This window comes from Hevea brasiliensis, unplaced genomic scaffold (assembly GCF_030052815.1).
Source record: "Hevea brasiliensis isolate MT/VB/25A 57/8 unplaced genomic scaffold, ASM3005281v1 Scaf431, whole genome shotgun sequence".
In the NCBI taxonomy this organism is placed as follows: domain Eukaryota; kingdom Viridiplantae; phylum Streptophyta; class Magnoliopsida; order Malpighiales; family Euphorbiaceae; genus Hevea; species Hevea brasiliensis.
In genome coordinates, this window is record NW_026614953.1 from 32,399 (window position 1) to 53,379 (window position 20,981).

Genomic DNA, 20,981 nt, shown 5'->3' on the forward strand with positions numbered 1-20,981 from the left:
GGGGTGGTGATAGGGTATTGGTGGTGGTGGTATTGGTGGAGGTGGTAGTGATAGGGTACTGGTGGTGGTGGCCCCACCACCACAACCCCCACCACCACCACCACCACTATCACTCCACTACCGCCACCACCACCACCACCACCACCACCACTTTACCACTACGACCACCACAATCACACTACAACTACCACCACCACGACTACTATCACTCGACCCCCACTCCCACACCACCACCACCACCACCACCTCCTGCTCCCACCACTATCACAAGCACCACCACCACCACCACCCCCCACCACCACTATCACTCCACCACTGCCACCACCACCACTATCACTCTACCACCACCACCACCACCACCACCACCACCACCACTCTAACACTACTACCACCACTATCACTCTACTACTACCACCACCATCACTCTACTACTACCACCACCACTACTACTATCACTCTACCACCACTCCATCACCACCACCACCACCACCACCTCTGTTCCCACCACTATCACACTACCACCACCACCACCACCCACCACCACCACTATCACTCCACCACTGCCACCACCACCACTATCACTCTACCACCACCACCACCACCACCACACTACCACTACTACCACCACTATCACTCTACTACTACCACCACCATCACTCTACTACTACCACCACCACTACTACTATCACTCTACCACCACTCCATCACCACCACCACCACCACCACCTCTGTTCCCACCACTATCACACTACCACCACCACCACCACCCACCACCACCACTATCACTCCACCACTGCCACCACCACCACTATCACTCTACCACCACCACCACCACTCTACCACTACTACCACCACTATCACTCTACTACTACCACCACCATCACTCTACTACTACCACCACCACTACTACTATCACTCTACCACCACTCCATCACCACCACCACCACCACCACCTCTGTTGCCACCACTATCACACTAACACCACCACCACCACCACCACCACTCCATCACCACCACCATTATCATTATACCACCACTATCACTCCACCACCACTACCACTCTACCACCACCACTATCACTCCACCATCGCCACCGCCACTATCGCTCTACCACCACCATCACCACCACTACCACCATCACTTCACCACTACCACCACCACCACCACCACCACCACTATCACACCACAACTATCACTGCACCATTACTACCACTCTATCACCACCACCACCACCAATACCCTATCACCACCACCACCACCACCACCTCCGTTGCTGCCACTATCACACTACCACCACTACTTCAACAACACCACTCCACCACCGCCGCTATCACTCCTCCACCACTATTAAATAATTTAATATATATTCTTAAATTGATATATATAATTTATATATTGAAATTTATATCATATTTCAATATTTTATATATTGAAAAAATATAAATATAACTAGTTTAACCGTCACCCTACCCACACTAATCTAGCACCTCCATCATTATCACTCCACCACCACTATTAAATTTCAAACCAATTTTAATATGATAATTACTTTAATATCAATATTTATTGTTATAATATTTAATTTCATTTTTTAAATGCTATTTACTTCACTCAAATTAATATATATTAAATTTATATCATATTTCAAGTTAAAAAAAAATAAATATAACTTATAGTATAACTTAACATTAAAAATCAATATCTCTTATCTTATAACAAACATATTATATGTCATAACTTATAGTGTATAATATCTCTATATTTGCATATTTCCCATAGCATTAAATCAAAGATATTAATCGGATTGAATAACGCAATTCCCTTGCTTTTGGAGATAGAACCACCATAACTCATCTCTTATCTCTACTCTCTCCCTATTATCATTCTACGGTCCCTATTATCATTCTACGGTTTCTCAATTCCAACAGAGCAGATAGTATTAATTATTATATCTTTATTTATTAAAATAATATTTTTAATTTATTTAAAATATAAAATAAAATAATTAAAAATTTAAAGAAAATTTGGACGCTACTATAAGTAGCGTCCAACTTTTCTTAAATATTTTTAATTATTTTTTTTAATTTTAATTTTTTATTTTATTAAATTTTAATTTAATTTTAAATTAAAAAATAATATTTATAATAAAAATATTATAATATATAATATTATATATTATAATTTTATTTATTAAAATAATATTTATATTTTATTTAAAATATAAAATAAAATAATTAAAATTAAAAGGTTGACGCTACTATATGTAGCGTCAACCTTTAATTTTTTTAATTTATTTTTTATTATTTAAAGGAAAGCTAGCGCCCACTTTCCTTTAAAAATTTTGATGCTGAAGCTATTATAAATAGCGTCCGAACCTTAAAAACGCTATTATAATTAGCTTCCCGCACTCATCTCGTCCAGCTCAGCGTAACTCCCCCCTTTTTGGTAATTATTTTCGAACGCACCTTTTTTTGGTATTATTTTGTTTTCGATTACACATTTTTTGTCAAAAGCCCCTTATTTCGCCTTGTGTGTTTTCTTTGTTTGGCTAAGGGACAATAGGGTTATTTTAGTTGGATGTGATGGGTTTTAAACTATCTTTCATAAGACAATATGCTCTGCTTTCCTTTGTTTTTAATGTCAATGTCAAACATTATAAATAACCATTGTTGTCACTTTTAATGTTCTTCCTTTTCTTTTATAACCAGATAATCCTTGCTTATGTTAGTAAAGCATAATAATTGAAAAACTATAATTTTTCTACTTGTTTGCTATAAAGCACTAAGAGCACCATCTGCTTATCTGCATTTTATCAGATTTCTTTATCTAATTTGAAAGTGGTGTTAAATATCTCTTGAAGCAAAGATTGTAGAAGAATATTGAACTAAAGCCTAGCATAAAAGGCACATAAAACAACAACCATAACCAGTAAACCACCATAATTTTAAAACAACCCAATAAAGCACACCAAATGCAACCAATAATAACAGAGACTCGACCAAATTTGAAGAAGCAAGTACACACCAACAAGTCGGATGTGATGAGAAAAGCAAACAAGTGGATGACAAACAACCTAAGGACACTGGACAAAAATAGATAAAACAATCTCATAACCATAGAATGAATAAGCCAACACAATCAACAAAATAATTTTTCGTGATCTGCTTTCTCATAAGCATAATCATTAAAATAGAATCAAGATATCCACCACAATGAATGTCCATTGCATGTCTATCATGCATGCACGTTAAACTAAGCTAAGAACCCTATATGAGAGCTACTTTACTCCAGCCACCAACATGTCTTATTAAGTCTCACGTTAAACAATGAAACATTCATTCCCAATGTAAAAGTCTCCACGCTCAACATATATATATGGAGATTAATCGAGTTTAGTGGTATCAATCTAATTACATTCATTAGCTCAATTCTTTCCCATGGATACAACACCAGTAGAAGGATTAGGAGGTCCATTAACTTGCTCGCATCCCCGGCAACGCTGGAAACAATGTACAATAGCACTAAGCAACAGCTTGGAAGAGCTAAAACCGAAGTGAATCACCATCAAAAGATTGGTTCTTGATATGGGTAAGGAATACATCATCGCTACCTTATTGGATGAGCCACCACTCTTGAAGTCTTATGATATCTTCCTTCGCTTGCCTCAAACAAATGGAAATTCAACAAACAATGACAACAATGTTATTATCATCTCCGATACCTCAAAGATTCGCTCAATCATTACCCTGTTGAGTCATTACCTCATGCTGAATGAAGAATGTGTCAAGTTGGCGTCTTGTGTGAAGCTATGGAAAGGATTTGTTTTCTAATTCTATGTTTCGTGGATATGTTTTGTTATCTATGGTTATGTTTCAAAAATTAGCTTGTTATCTTGTTTATCTTATTCCCTTGTCATGTTTCTCTATTATCATATTTCATTTGTGTTGTTTTTGTGTTAACTTTTTTGTTAATGAAGAGCTATGTTCCATGTTGTGTTAAATAATGTCTTATTTTGCTCAAACACGAAAAATGATTATGTTTTATAAAGATAAAGATTTGAAACTTTAAATGTTATATGTAAATATAAAACTAAGACCTTAAAATCTAAAAGCTATAGCCCTCCATGATTCAACAAGAAAGATTAGTACGGTGATCCTTCAAACGTGGCTATCATATTTTTTTTTTACAATTGTTTTCCTTGTAACTTGCTTCATTTTATGCAAGCAATTTTGAATTGTCTTATAATCTCCTATGCTTCTTTGGCATTGTAATTCAAATCATTTTGATTGTAAAAAAAAATAAAGAAACACAATTTGCAAAATTTTTGCAGATATTTTAAATTTAAGGAAGTCATACCACAATTAAATATTTCTAGAAAATGAGAAAAATATCATGACAAAATCTTTAATCCACCAAAACAATTTCATAATTTAAATCTACTAATATATACATTAGGCTTTAAGATAACACATCAAAAGGGTAATCACTTCATTTTTTCCTACTATAAACTACATCAAGTAACATCCGAATAAAACCCCAAAATGATCCCAAAGAACAAATCCAGAGAAAAAGCACTATAATCCAATTTTTGGACTCCATATTTCTTAATCACAGATTACTTATTGAAGGAGATTCTTCACGTGGGTCTTCCTTTCCAAACATTAAGGATTTCTTTGACTCCATATTGATTGTCGAAAGATATTGTTGACATGGCTCTTCATTACCCAAAGTTGTTGAGATTCCAGATGAAGCAACAAGAGACATTCCATCACCACCACGATATGAATTCATAGGCGATTGTTAGCATGATTGAATGCATGCAAGGCCTCCTCCATTGTGTCATATGATTTGTACAAGCTCCTGCTACACCAATAACATGTGGGGCGATTCTTGCCATGAGGTGTAAATCCCAAAGTTGAAGACCATGTAAGACAACATAAAATTTTACTTGTCTTCTATTGATAGTGACCCTCATATTTTGAGAGTACAGTAGGATATGAACGTTAGATGAATGGAAGAAGGAAGGTTATTCATCTCCATAAGTCATGAAGTAGGTATAGTCATAAAGAGTTTTCATGGAAGCTTTCAATTTTTAGAGTTCCAACAGCTGCAAATGTATTAATTTCACATTGAAAAATGTTGTAGTTAAGTGGCTTATAAATGTTGTAGGTAAGTAGATATTAAATGAACAGACTTTATAGTTAAGTGGCTTATAAATGCGCTAAATGGCTTATAAATGAGCTAAATGGCTCACAGTCACCCTAAATGGCTTATATCTTAAAAGGGTAAAACGGTAATAAATTTCAATGTAATTACCAATATGCCATTTTGAGCTGGCTCAATTTGAGTCGTGTAGCATTTTTGTTCTTTTAACTCCATTATTGCTGCACTTCAGCTTGATTAGCCTCCATTCAATGTTTCCCTTCCAACAAAATAATGAATTTTCGTCCCAAATCTCCTCGAATCCCCACCAAGATATTGCTGAAGACAATCCGATCTTGGGTGGAACTTCCAACCTTTCCAACTTTATGGTGGATGGCCAGCCTCCTTTAATATTAGCAAATTCAAACACTAATAATGAAGTTAATTATACTTGCGATGAGAAGAAGATCATTCGCAAGGAGATCGAACGGCAAAGAAGGCAACAAATGTCTACTCTTCATGCATCGCTTCGATCCCTCCTTCCTCTTGAATCACTCAAGGTCAATAATAAAGAACCTCTCTCTCTACTTTCTATTCATATTGACAATAATCTGTGGTAATTCATTTATTAGTTAATTATTTCAGGCCAAAAAGAAGAAGAAATATATTTTTATCCATGTTTCTATTGCTGCTTCCACTGTTGCTTTGTGGGTTGGTCTTCTTGATTTACATAATTATGCTTTTAGGTTTTCGTTGATGGGGTTGCAGGGAAAACGTTCAATGTCTGATCACTTAAATGCGGCTGCGAAATATATAAAAAACCTTCAGAATAACGTCCAAGAACTGAGTGTTAAGAGAGATATGCTCAAGAATTTGTCCGATTCTTCTACTTCTCTTGATGACCAAGGGACGGAAATTAGTTCACAAAATAATTTCATGAACACTATTGTTACTGTCCGCTCTCATGTGGGTGGAGTAGAGATTGGCGTAAGTTGTGGATCCGGAGAGAACAGTTTTACTCTATCAAGAGTGCTAGAAGCTGTTGTAGAAGAGGGATTTGACGTTGTTAGCTGCATTTCCACCAAAAGAGATGGAAGGTTATATAGTACAATTCAGTGCCAGGTATTGCTCTGCAACAATTCATTCGCACTTCTAAATAGGTGTATTTGGAAAGTTAATTCAGTTCAGTTGATTTTTATTTAACCATTTTTGAAATTTTAAAAAATTTAATTCATTTATTTTTTTTTCCAGGAATTCATTTAATTGTCTCTGCTATTAAAATCCCAAATAATCTTACTTAAATTATATTTATTTCTTTATTGATAAGGACAAAATAAGAATATAACAACATTTATTTTACATTTTAATTGTTCTAAATATAATAAAATTCTATGAATTATCTCATTTTAATTAAATTTATTTCAAACACGTAAAAATTTTATAACAAAATTATTTGAATTGAATTTTAGCCTAAAAATCATTTCAATCAGAGGACACTTCTAGATATTAAGATTTTGAGCGTGTGAGATTTGCTAATAAGTTGTTTTGGCCTTCACTTTTTGGCATTTGTCTTGCAGGCTAGCCATCTAACCTGCATTGATGTAGCTGAGCTGCAACAGAAACTGAATGATGTAATCTTGTCATAGAGCTTCACTTTGAAGTGACTTTATAATTCATAATATTCAAATATGCACTGCCTTAAGATCACCTATATGAATCCTAAACTTGGTTATGTTTATATATATATTAACATGCATTTGCAAACTGTTTGATGATGTCTATTTGCAAGTTTCTTTTGGTAGAATTGTGAAATAAAAAGAATCCATCTGATGTGAATTCCTATCTGAACTCCTCGCAAACTATTTATCTATTTGACCTGATATCTAGGGGATCGATGGGGGGAAAAAGGATCATTTGAAGTAAAGCGTTGATACATTGCATGCATAAACATCAAAAATTGGCCTCAACAATATATGCACTGGCATTGCACATCAATTTATACTTCAAGGGTGCATGGGATTAAACAAGATAGACCCATTCAACGCTGATCGACTAATTAAATGCCAGAAAAGGAAGGAGGCTACCCAGGTAAGTTCACTAATAACTACTGCAATGCTGATACTGAAAATCATAAACTTTTTCTTCTGAACCCTCTAACACAAATTTGTTTTCAAATTCTATTTGCAATAATTTTCAAAATGGAGTTTGGCAATGTGTTTGCCCTTGGTTGCCCAAACTCCCAAACAATAGAAGTAACTTTTCCCATGAATTCTAGATATAAGTTCATGAAATGAGCTACATTTTGTGGTTTTGGAATATAGACCTAAAAGCTTGCTGTATATAGTTAAACTGGCTTTTTAGTAAAGTGCTTTTTCAAACCGAATTTGACTTGCCTATATATCAAGTGTATGCATCAATCCAATAGATGAATGGCATATGAAATAAAAATCTATACATTGATCTTACTTAAAATCATGGTAGATCCTATTTATTATTATTATTTTTTTCAAATGATGGTTCTTATTTGATCAGTGCATGAATGGGGCATATACATAGTATATGCAAGAATTTTCCATCAAAAACATTGTTTCAACCTATATGTGAAACAGGCATGCAGTAATCTGATGTTGGATGCATGACGGCACATGATGAGGAATGGTGGTTGTGGGAATTGAAACATAATGATGGGCGGTATGGTAGCAGTTATTAAGTTGGGGGCAGTGTAGTAGACTGGCAGTTGAGAGATAGCAAATAATAGTAGTAAGATATATAATGGAGGTATATGTGATGAAGAAAAATTTTGGTTATAAGGGCAACGATATAGAGGATAAGGTTTTGGCAGTATAATTTTGATATAAAACCTATGCAATAAGAGGATGGGGGGGTGGTACAGTTTTCCTATTGTAGGAATGATAAGATGACTCAGACTCTTAAAATTTAGAAGGAAGGGTTTCATGTATCTCCATCAATGGTGAGTAAAGAGACAAATTATGATTGCATGGATGTAAAACCTATATAGTGATCAAAGAGAAAGGCAGAGCAGGAATGCAATTTGATCTTAGTAGGAGTTAATTAATTAATTGGCAATATATATACTATATTTTGTTTATATATATTAATCTGTTGCTGCAGTTGAAGCACACTTCAAAGAGGGATCACACATAATTATCAGATGCATTTCCTGGAGAGGGACATTAATTCAATAGACGTCTAAATTAGTGCACACAAACGTTCATTGCTCTTGACTGGCCGTAACTTTCTTTGGAAATTACTTTAATAAGACTACCATAATTAATTTTATGTTTGCTGAAATTGCATGATCAATTTAGGCACATATATGTTTTGTTTCTTTGACAAGATCGTTCCGGTAGTGAAACAGAAATTGTCAATTCTTGTATTGTTTATACAGAAATTGTTTAATGTTATATATATATTGTTTACTGTTATATATATATATATATATATATATATATATATATATATATATATGCTGGGTATCATTTTCATTTTAAATCTCACAAGTAGCGGTGGATTATTCAAACTTTTTTATTGCTTGTCTGCAAATATGTGTTGGTAATCCGTGGCAAATTATATCCAGAAAATAGTAAACATACTAAGAGAATAGAGACAGAAGATGGGGAAAAGATGGTTGTCGGATTTGGGTAATTCAACCTGATTCATTTAAAAAAAAAAAAAAAAGATAAACACCAATAACCTACGATCCAAAATATCCAATCCATTTATCACTTCACTGGCCTCTACTAAATTTACAGCTCCAACTCAGGATTATTGATGTTATCCAGTGCTGTTTTCTAGATTTTATAACTAGATGATCTATCATTATTTCATAAGACTTCAGTCAAGAAGTGGAGGGAGAAAAATCTTTATAAGGCTTTAATGAAAATCCTATTTTTCAAGAAAAAAAAAATATGAGAGGGAGAAATAAATACTAACATTTTAGATAACGACTTTTATTAGACTGTGACTTATTATGAACTTTTAGAAATTAAACAATGAAGCAATACCCTTATAGAATTTCATAAATTCCTTTTAATTATTACTATGGAATTCTTTTTTTTTTCATAGAAAAAGCAACATAATTAAATATGATTTTAGTAAAATGTGCATATAAATCTCGAGTTTTTTTTTTAAAAAAAAAAAGATTTTTTTTAATATTAAATGAGGTTCTTAAATTGATTAAATTTTAACGTCTTGCTGTTTTTGGCTTTAAAAGGGACCAAAATTATTGATTTTTAAAACTCAATACTAAAATTTTTAATTTAAATAAAATGAAATTAAAGCGTATATTAAATCACATTAGTCTCTGCAATAAAGGGGTGGCCCATCCTTGAGAGTTGGTAATCGGATAGGCTTCAGGCCGTGAGTTTAGTTAGAGAATAGAATAGATCTTGGAGCCCAGAAGATACTGCTTGACGGAAGACAAGCGCCTACAAACGGCTATTAAAACAAAGGAATTTAGTTAATCTTAAAAAATATATATATATATTCTGAGCACCAAGTTTTAATTCTCTACGTCTACACAGGTTTGTCAACTTCTCATCAAGTTTATTTGATAGCATCAATAAATTACAATTTAAAATCTTATTTTCTTTTCCTCCATTAGATCATGAAAGAGGGTGAACAAATTTAATAAGAAAAAAAATATATAATTGAAGACGGCTAATATGACCTTTATTTAAACAATTCAAACCTCAAATTTTAAATTGCCAATGTTAAGATCCTCTACAGGCATTGAACCTGAACAAAATGAAGGTTAATTAATTGAATGGTCAAGATTGATGAGTAGGTGAACACAAGCATTCTAACTTTCCAATGGGAAAGCAGGTTAGCACATAGTAACAAGCATTAAAATACAATCAGATAGATTAATGGATTTTAGGTAAGTAGTATTAGAGTTGCCTCTAAAATGAAAATAAAAAATCAGATGAATAAAAATAATTCAATCGGATTCTGAACTTGATAAAGAGGCTCCATCTTGTATTTTTCATTTTAAAACATTTTTCACACCACCAAGCTCTTCTTGACTTCCTAGGCTGGATTTTGTCTTCGCCATAAGACTTCTTCCCTTGTGATTTGCTTTTCCTTCTGTTTTTCCCAGCCTTGATCACTCTTTCGATTCTCACCTTGCCATTTAATTTGTGTTCATCTTGAAAATTTTCTTGCACAAGAAATGAATTGGAAATGTTTGTGCTGCGGATTTCCCAGGGAAACTCAACCCTTGATGATCAGGCATATGCCATAATTAATATCATTAACAAATTCATCAATTAATCGTTCAAAGCTGTAAGTTACCCTTCAAATTTCTTTTTTCCAGCGCAAGTAACGACAGGGATTATCCCTGGAAAAGATATACTCTCAAGGAGCTTTTGCACGCAACAAACACCTTCCATAATGACAAAAAGATTGGAGAAGGTGCATTTGGAAGCGTGTACTGGGGTCGAACAAGTAAAGGCGTTGGGGTAATCATGCATGTTCATCTTTTTTTTCTCTCTCATTGTTTTTCTGCTTTTGTTAATTGAAGTTGCTCTTGCAGATAGCAGTGAAACGACTGAAGGCAATGAGTGCGAAGGCAGAAATGGAATTTGCAGTAGAAGTGGAGATACTTGGGAGAGTGAGGCATAAGAATTTGTTAGGTTTAAGAGGATTTTATGCGGGCGGGGATGAAAGGCTTATAGTCTATGATTATATGCCTAATCATAGCTTGATCACTCATTTGCATGGCCAACTCGCTTCAGATTGTTTGCTGGATTGGACCCGGAGAATGAACACAGCTATTGGATCAGCTGAAGGATTGGCTAAGTATAATTCATTAGTTCATATTTTAGAACAATTTTTGCCAACTAAACAGATTCTTTCATGAAACTATTTCTATATTAATTTCTTCGAAACTTAACTAGCTATTTGCACCATAAGGCCAATCTTCATATAATACATAGAGATATAAATGTTGAAGCAGTGGATATAGAATAGGCTTTGAGGCGTGATGAATTATTATTTTTAAATTATTAATTACCCTCTCTAGATTGCTGCAAGGTTATGGCAATATACTTCCAGGATACAACAAAGCTTAAAATCTGCAGACAGCAACTCCTGAAAATTTCTCTTAAGAACTCTTTATATGAACCGAATTTAGAGATATTAGAAGAGAAGAATAAGAAGAAATAGAAATCATATATTTCTGAACTGAAAACTCATCCATATTTATAGATGATAAAAAGTCATGTCACCTATTCTAAACAAACATATCTGTCTATTTTAACAGATTTGACTATTTATTTAAATCGATATATCATCTAATAAATGTGATTATATTCGTTTATTAAAAGACATATCTTCTAATAGTTATAACTGTTTGTGTATAATAGACACGTCTATTTATTAATAGACACATTTACTTATTAACAAACACATATATTTGTAATTTATTTACGAGAATTAAAATAAGATAATTATTTTATTTCACACACATACATGCCAAGTGCCATAACAAAATAATATATATATATATATATATATTAACTTCTTCCTTTTCATATATTTCAATGATGTGGGAATTATTTCTCTCTCTATTATCTAACATGTAAGCTATTTATAGTAATACCCCACTTAGCTTGTATTATTAGATCCCATTGTTTCATGCATAATGAAAAAGTATATTTCGATTTAAACTTTTCCTTAGTATAAGTATTTCAAAATTTTAAAGAAATCATAGTGACCTTAGATTAAACCTATATTTCTATTAAATAGAATCGGAAATACTACACACATGAACCAATTAGCTCGAATTAAAAGTTCACCAAAATTTTAGTACGAATATAGCCTTGTGCTACCTCCTGTTTTCATGAACATTTACAAAAATTATTCTTGCTTTTTGTTGAAGCGGCACCACTTCCTATATTCATATAGGTGAAGTTTCATTTTTAATAATATTAAATTTCATTAAGAGTGTAAATACTCATCTCCATTCCATTAACTTAGTACATTAAGTACTTAATTATAATATTTACTAATGATTTGTTTTTACTCTTTAAACTTTATTTAGTAATAATACTATAAAGTAGGGTTTTTATCACTAGTAAATTTAATAGAATATTCTAAATCCTAATCCAACACATATATTTATGATCATAACTCTCGAAAGCCCTTTTATTAAAGAATTTGTTATATTATTACAGGATTCTATATAAACATGGTAATAACACCATCAGAGACTAATTGTCTCATATATTCATGTTTATCATAATGTAAAGAAATAGATGGCATCGGTTGTGGCCACAACTTAATATCCGATAACAAATTTCTCAGCTATTCTATTTCTTTACATGCAGCTGTCATAACTATAAGCTCGAATTTCATTGTAAAATGAGTTATGCAAGTTTGTTTCTTTAATGCCCAAGTGCTTACACCTTAACCCAAGGTGAATACTCAGCCGAAGGTTGACTTACTATCTTTAGTACTAGTTATACAACTAGCATCTATATAATCCTAGAATTTCTACCATATTTATTTTACTAGTCTACCATAAATAATTGACAATCTATATATGTACCTTATTTGTGATAGAAATAAAGCAAAGTATATGCAGTAAAGGAGATTAAGTTATTTTATTCAGTAGCAAATGACTTGCTTAAATAGCCAATTTACAACGGTAATAAACAAAGAAATAGGAACTAACTATAAGACTAAAAATCTGCTAAAAATCGTGACTATCCCAAAGACCAGAACAAACAATAGACATGGTCAAATAGGACGTGAATAACAAATTTATTTAACATTCCCTCTCTTAAACTGATATCAGTTTAACAAGATGCACCCTCTCTTAAACTGGACAAACTCCAAGTAACCTTCTGAACTTCTCAAACATGGGTAATTTGAGAGCTTTTGTGAAAATATCAGCTAACTGGTCTTCACTTCTGCAGTAGATGAGATCAATCACTTTTTCATTTGTGAGTTCACGCAGATAATGATATTTGACATCTATGTGTTTACTGCGACCGTGCAAAACTGGATTTTGAGAGAGTTTTATAGCAGAACTGTTATCACAGTAAATCTCAATTGCTTCTTCCTGTATGAATCGCAATTCGGTGAGAATTTTCTTCAGCCAAATAGATTGACATGCACAGGAGGTTGCTGCAACAAATTCCGCCTCTGTCGTCGATAAAGTAACAATTGGTTGCTTTTTTGATGACCAAGATACAGCTGCCGAACCCAACATAAATACATGACCAGAAGTACTCTTCCTATCATCTTGATCACCTGCAAAGTCGCTATCGATGAAACCGATTAAATTAGACATGACACCCTTCTTATAAAACAACCCAAAATCTCTAGTTCCCTGCAAATAACGGAGGATCCGCTTGGCAGCTAATAAATGATTCTCTGTTGGATTCTCCATGTATCGACTAATTAGACTGACAGAGAACATAATATCAGGCCTTGTGGTAGTTAAATACATTAAGCTACCAACAATCTGCTTGTAGAGTGTACTGTTAACTTTCTTCCCTTCGTTATCCTTGCTTAACTTTACTCCAAATTCCGTTGGTGTAGTCACAGGATTGCATTCTTTCATTAAGAACCTGTCCAAAATTCCCAGCAAATACTTCTTTTGAGAAATTGAAATTCCAGCAGGAGATTGAACCACTTCAATGCCAAGGAAATAATGCATCATGCCTAAATCTGTCATCTCAAAATCTTCCATCATAGACTTCTTAAAATTTTTAAACATGAGAGCATCATTTCCAGTAAATATGAGGTCATCAACGTATAGACAAGCAATAGTAATCTTCTCTTTTTCAGTTTTCACAAACAGAGTATATTCATATGGGCATTTGTGAAAACCATCTCTCAAAAAATGTGCTTCAATTTTACTGTACCAAGCACGTGGGGCTTGTTTCAACCCATACAAAGCCTTTTTTAATTTATAAACTTTGTGCTCACTTCCTTTCTTAATATAACCAAGTGGTTGATCAACAAATACCTGCTCCTTTAAATCACCATGTAAGAAAGCTGACTTTACATCCAGTTGAAAGATTGGCCATGATTTTTGGGCTGCAATCAATAAACGAATTGTGTCATGGCGAAGCCATCGTGCAAACACTTCAGTGTAGTCGACCCCAAACTCCTGCTTGTAGCCTTTCGCTACTAAGCGTGCTTTAAACTTGTCTACTTCACCGTTCTCATTAAGTTTTGTTTTATACACCCACTTTACTCCAATTGTTTTAACACCATCGGGAAGCTCAGTTAGCTCCCAAGTTTGATTTCTTTCAATCGCAGCGATCTCGTCATCCATGGCTTGGCGCCATTTAGACTCCTTGACAGCATTTTCAAATGTAGTAGGATCACAATCTGACAAAAAAGCAAAGTGAGTGTCAGTTTGATCAATTCCAGTTACCTCATAGTCTGACATCCATGCTGGTCTGCGTCTAACACGATGAGAATGTGAACTTGCTGGTTCACTAGATTGTTCTTCAGATGCTGTCAATGGTGGTAAAATTTCAGGAGTTGCAGGAACTTCATGTTGAGCATCTTCAGAAGAGTTTGATGAAACAGTTTGCTGGGGAAGATTTTCAGTAATCTTTTCTTCAAAATCTAACATGGCAGAAACTTCATTTGTAGCAGCTTTTCCATTCCACTCCCAAAAAACTTCTTCATCAAAAACAACGTCACGGCTGCTTAGAATTTTCTTAGTGTTAGGATTATACAGCTTATAAGCTTTAGATTGTTCACTAACACCAAGAAAAATGGATTTTTCTCCTTATCATCCAATTTTTCCTTTTCGCATCGTGAATATGGGCATAAGCAACACACCCAAATATCCGAAATGATCTACACATGGTTTTCTTCCACTCCATGCTTCCTCGTGTCATATTTTGAATGCAGCAGAGTTGGACTTCTATTCAAAATATGTATGCTCCATGCAACCGCTTCAGGCCAAACATTCTTTGGAACATTACTCCTTGTTAAAATGCTTCGCACCATGTTAAGAATTGTACGATTCTTCCGTTCGCTAACACCATTCTGTTGAGGCGTATAAGCTGCAGTTAATTGCCTCGATCCCATTTTCTTCACAAAAACTTGTGAACTCATGAGAAGTGTATTCTCCTCCACGGTCAGTACGAATAGCAGTTAAGAAGTTACCGCTTACTCTTTCAACAAGCACTTTAAAGCGGTTAAAAGCATCAAATGCTTCTGATTTTTCCTGCAAAAATACACCCATATTCTACTAAAGTCATCAATGAAGGTTATAAAGTATCGTTTACCACCATTGGAGTTTGGTTTTATTGGACCACAAAGATCTGAATGAACTAACTCCAGCACTTGTTCTGCTCTCCGTGAGTTTCCTGTTGGGAATGAACTGCGTGATTGTTTGCTAACAACACAGCTTTCACAAATTTCTGCAGGAGCTGCAATTTTAGGAAGCCCAGTCACCATGCTCTTTTGATACAAAGTTTTCAATCCATTAAAATTTAGATGACCATATCGAAAGTGCCACAACCATGCTTCATCTTTTAACTTTGCAGTAAAACATGTCTGCTCAGTTTTATAAAGATAGAGAGGAAACAACCTGTTTTTAGTCATCTTGACTTCAATAATCAAATGTTGTTTGTCATCAAAAATTTTGCAAACTCCGCCTTTGATGGAGATTTCATAATCCTCTTCTTGTAACTGACCAACACTAAGAAGATTAGTCTTTAACTCTGGAACAAAAAGAATATTAGCTAAAGTGGGAGTAAAATCTCCATTGATTTGAATTGAAATTTGTCCTTTCCCCATGACTGCAACTCTGGAGTTATTTCCCAACTTCACAGTATCTCTAAAGGATTCGTCAAGAGTAGAGAAAACTGACTTATCTCCACTCATGTGATTGCTACACCCGGTGTCAAGAAACCACAGATTTTTATTAGTTTCTTCTTTTGTTTGACAAACCATAAGCAAAGTGATTTCTTCTTCTTCTTCTTCTTGTTCAATAAAGTTTGATTCCTCTCCTTGTCTTTTTGACAAATCAGTTTGACATTCATATGCAAAATGACCAAACTTGTGGCATCGATAACATTCAATTTTGGATTTGTCAAAGGACCTCGAGTCATAGCTACTTGTTCCTGCTCCATGGCCGTTGTTGCCTCGGCCTCTGCCTCTACCACGACCCCTGTTACTGCCTCTACCTCTTCCTCGACCAGCTACATGAAAATCAGTTGAGACTTTCAAAGCTACTTCTTCTTTATCCTGCTGGGTAATTTTCAGTTCATGAATCAATAAAGAGCTTTGTAATTCGTCAATTGAAAGCTCATCAACGTCATGAGATTCTTCAATAGAACAAACTACAAAGTTAAACTTTGCCGTCAATGTACGAAGAATTTTTCAACAATAGTAACCTCCGATATCTTATAAACATTGATTTTCATCTTATTGATGATTGCCATCACCCGAGAGAAATAATCATGATCGTCTCCGCATTTCATTCGAGTGTTTCAAACTCGAACGAAGTATTTGAAGTCACGCCTCTTTGCCCTTGTTGTTCCTTGATATTTCTTTTTCATGGAATCCCATATTTGCTTAGAAGTATCCTTAGACAGAATTGTTTCTAAGATTGAACGATCAATTGCTTGAAAAAGATAATTCTTTGCCTTGAGATCCTTCAGTTTCGCTACATCTATCTCTGTTTTCTGTGCTTCAGACACTGCTGTGCCTGGGGCTAGTTCTGAAATGCCTTCAGAAACCACTTGCCAATACTCTTTTGATCTTAGGAAATTTTCCATCAACATGCTCCAATGATCATAATGACCATCAAAGCGAGGAATTGCAGGTTGCACAAAATTTTCGCAGCCATTTTTGCTACAGCAAACACTCAAACTCTCTCCCTTACGTGTTTCGCTCAAACCTCTCGTGTTGAACTCTCCTAACCCTGCTCTGATACCACTGATAGAAATAAAGCAAAGTATATGCAGTAAAGGAGATTAAGTTATTTTATTCAGTAGCAAATGACTTGCTTAAATAGCCAATTTACAACGGTAATAAACAAAGAAATAGGAACTAACTATAAGACTAAAAATCTGCTAAAAATCAGCAGCTATCCCAAAGACCAGAACAAACAATAGACATGGTCAAATAGGACGTGAATAACAAATTTATTTAACAATTTGTAGAAATAAATTACTCTACAACTTATTTAAAATGAGAACCTCCAAAAATTAAAAAACAGGCCAAACTTGTATATACACAAATACACACTCATTTGTCCTTTTGTCACTCCTTACAAATGATTTGTAAGGCTCCTATATTTACTACTAAAATTGTACCAACATCTTGACTAACAAATTCATCCCTTCATGTATATAACTACTAAGAATAATTGCATTTCTACATTCAATTATATCTTCTAAACAATGGACAACTCTTTATATGGTTTTAACACAATTTGAAGTTTATTACAAAACAATCCATAGTTTAGTTCTTTTTAAATATCCAAAAAACCTTTGAAATTTCTTCCAAGGTTTAATACTATGGTTGCTAATATATCTTATGTGGTATATATGGGGGGTCATGTGCCATTAGGTGAAAGATTATCTATTAGAATCGCATAAAGTGCACCAAGCAATGCCCAAAAAAGACGATGGAATCACATCGGTCTCACTTAAGTATCCCTTCCTTATACAACATTTCCTAGAAATGCAATTTATACAATCTTAATAGAATCAAGTCTACTGGTAAGTACCGTCTTCCCATATCACTACCATGCTACTAAGGATTTATACTACAAAGGTATAAATAGACAAGAGTCGCTACCTGAATAATAATTGAACATATTCATTATTTATTTGGAGGGAGATCTAATTGAGGCATCAATTTCTGATAGGTTGTGGATGGCAACTTAATTCTTGTAGAGGTTCTACAACCGTCATCACCATAGACCAATGTTTATGTTCGAGATAGTTTAGGCAGATCCCTTCAGGATAACGGCCAAAACAGAATTCTAGACAATAAATTTTGGAATTATCCTAAGAATAAATTAAAGAATAATAATATTGATTATAAGTAGAAATGAAGAGAATATAAGAGATACAAGAGAAAAGTTAATAGATTTATATTCCAAATTGCTTTTTATAAAGCATTTGCACCTCTTCGATCATATAGAACAACTCATTTTATCTATTAGAATAAATATATATATATTTACTTATACCTTTTAGAACAGAAATAATTGTTCACTTTGTATTTCTTAGAATAATTACATCTATTCATTTATACCTCTTAGAACAAATACAACCGTTCACTTTGTATCTCTTAGAACAATTATATTTGTTCAGCCTTTTAATGAACAAACATAACTCTTTCAATTATGCTATAACTTTTCTTATCACTAACTATTTCTAACAATATCCTCCACTTTGTTAGTGATAACACAATCAACACGAATTAATTTTAATGCATACAAAATGTGTCTTTCAACTTATGCACATAAATCTTATTAACTTCTTTAACACATTCATCGTGAGCTTTAGCATTGTATTATAGCATTATATTTCTTCTAATTATAAGCATGTCATCAATATAAGAGAATTTATCATATTAAAAACTTTTTCAATGTGCAAGTGTTTCTGAATCTGTTTAAGAAAAAAGTCTTATCTACCGTATGCAAAAATTTCTTCCTATAAACATTCAAACTAGGAATAAGTTTTGCTATTATTCCTCCTATTTGCAATGACTTAGGAACCACTACTTTCAAATTCTTAAGTTTTGAAACAAGAAAATGTAACTCATAGAAGGATATGTTACTTATCGATAATAGACACATTATTAACTATTTGGAATTCAAAAATCTTTTATGATAAAAAATTTATTCACACTTTATTTTTTCTATGTTGTATTTGAACTCTAGCGAATTTCAAATTTCCTTTGGAGACTTGACAGAGGTAAATAGATTATACAGCTTATCTGACAAGTAGTTGAGAATATGACCTCTTCACAGCAATTCATCTTTTTCATTTTTTTTATATGCTTTCACCTTTTCAGCGAATATAATTTGTTTCTTCAAAATGATCTAGTTTTATAAACTATTGATTCATCATAGAAATAACCTTCGAATCCATTGCGATTAATACCTTAAAATTGTTGAGGCAGTGGGTGTAAAATAGGTTTTGAAACTTAATGAATCACTATCTTTAAGGTATTAATTGCCCCCATTAGATTACTGTAAGGTTATGGTAATATACTTCCAAGATACAACAAAGCTTGAAATCTGCAGACAGCAACTACTGAAGATTTCCCTTAAGAACTCTTTCTACGAACCGAATTTAGAGAGATTAGAAGAGAAGAAGAAGAAGAAATAGAAGTAGTATATTTTTGAATTAAAAACTCATCCATATTTATAAATGATAAAAAGTCATGGCACCTATTCTAAACAAACATATCTATCTATTTTCAACAAATATGACTGTTTATTTAAATTGATATATCTTCTAACATATGTGATTATATTCGTTTATTAAAAGACACATCTTTTAACAGTTATAACTGTTTGTGTATAATAGACATGTCTATTTATTAATAGACACATCTACTTATTAACAAACATATCTGTTCGTAATTTATTTACGAGAATTAAAATAAGATAATTATTTTATTTCACACACATACGTGCCAAGTGCCATATCAAAATAATATATATTATAGGAATGACCCACTTTTCTGTGAGAGAGAGAATACTATTTTTTAGTGCTCCCCGTGTATCTAATAATTAGCCATAGGATTGCTGGTTATGAGCGTTGTAAATGATGATAAATGCATAATTGGTCACTATCGATTGCTCCCTATTTGTAAAAGTAAACTATAAACCAAACCCTTGGCCATATATCCATATGTGAGCAAGTTTTGCGAGCAAATCCATCCCACTTTTTCAAACCTTAATCATATCATCGACGACAAATATAAATGGTCACTGCTGCTTTTGTTTTTGTGACCATCCAGGTTTAGCCAAAATGAGGATGTCCAAGACTTGATCATATTCCTATTGTAGGATAAAAGATACGTATCCACCAAGTGGCACTTCTATTTCCCCAGGTTTGGGTCATTTCCAATGTGTGGAAGGCAAATTAAATAGTATCATTTACTCCTGTGGAAATATCTATAGCTCAAATTTTATGCCATAATGCGATTCTAAAGTAAAATAATAGTAATTTGGATTGTTAGTAGATGTTTTAATTACTATTTTTTTGCAAGTTAATTTAAGTTGGAGACTAGATATGATGAATTTTTTTTTAGGAATAACTTTTTTTATTAATAATAACTATACAAGATCTACTTAAAAACTCTACCATCAACCCCACTTAATAACAGTATATAATTGAGCAATTTATAATTTAATTAATGTAGGGAAAGAAATCATATCAATTAATGTGAAATAAATGTTTATTTAAGGCAGTTTGCAAGAAAATGCTAATATCTTAAGAAATTATTTTAGCACATGTTACTCTCATATATATGTGAGATTCATGCTCCATATTTTAAACTATATTTTAAAAAATAATTAAAATTTTGAGAATGTATAGCACTATATCCTATATATATTAATCCAGAAAACAACCATTGTTCATAATGTGATTGCGTATTCCGCAAGTATACGAGTCGTTCAAATAGTAAAGAAAAGATATCGTCCCACAGAGATTTGTTATTTGAGTACTAAACTATAAAAGTTATGATTATTTGGGTTATCAATAATTTGTGCCAAAAATAGAGTAAGAGATGCAGCAAACTAAATTGGGAAAAATAAAAAAATTATAATAAATTAAGCAATTAAAATTCTACGCACTATACTAATTTAC

General features: G+C 33.3%; 2 protein-coding genes across 4 annotated transcripts; both read left to right on the forward strand.

Annotated features, from left to right (window-relative positions):
• The first annotated feature begins 5,400 nt into the window (after positions 1–5,400).
• LOC110670143 (transcription factor bHLH120) lies at positions 5,401–8,588 on the forward strand. 3 transcript variants are annotated; one of them, XR_002497830.2, is made up of 5 exons: positions 5,401–5,702; positions 5,911–6,264; positions 6,720–6,773; positions 7,030–7,230; positions 8,275–8,588. XR_002497830.2 is itself a non-coding variant. In XM_058142346.1 (3 exons), the coding sequence occupies exons 1-3, from the start codon at positions 5,415–5,417 to the stop codon at positions 6,786–6,788; spliced, it is 711 nt and encodes a 236-aa protein (XP_057998329.1). In that variant the 5' UTR covers positions 5,401–5,414; the 3' UTR covers positions 6,789–6,986. The 3 variants fall into 3 exon arrangements, 1 of the variants encoding a protein (XP_057998329.1); XR_002497832.2 differs by lacking the exon at positions 6,720–6,773; XM_058142346.1 differs by lacking the exons at positions 7,030–7,230; positions 8,275–8,588 and having other exon boundaries at positions 6,720–6,986.
• On the forward strand, positions 7,778–11,133 carry LOC131177381 (PTI1-like tyrosine-protein kinase At3g15890). Its single transcript, XM_058142344.1, has 4 exons — positions 7,778–7,833; positions 10,478–10,622; positions 10,697–10,962; positions 11,061–11,133. Exons 1-4 carry the CDS (start codon positions 7,778–7,780, stop codon positions 11,131–11,133), a joined length of 540 nt encoding a protein of 179 aa, XP_057998327.1.
• The last annotated feature ends 9,848 nt before the right edge of the window (positions 11,134–20,981 follow it).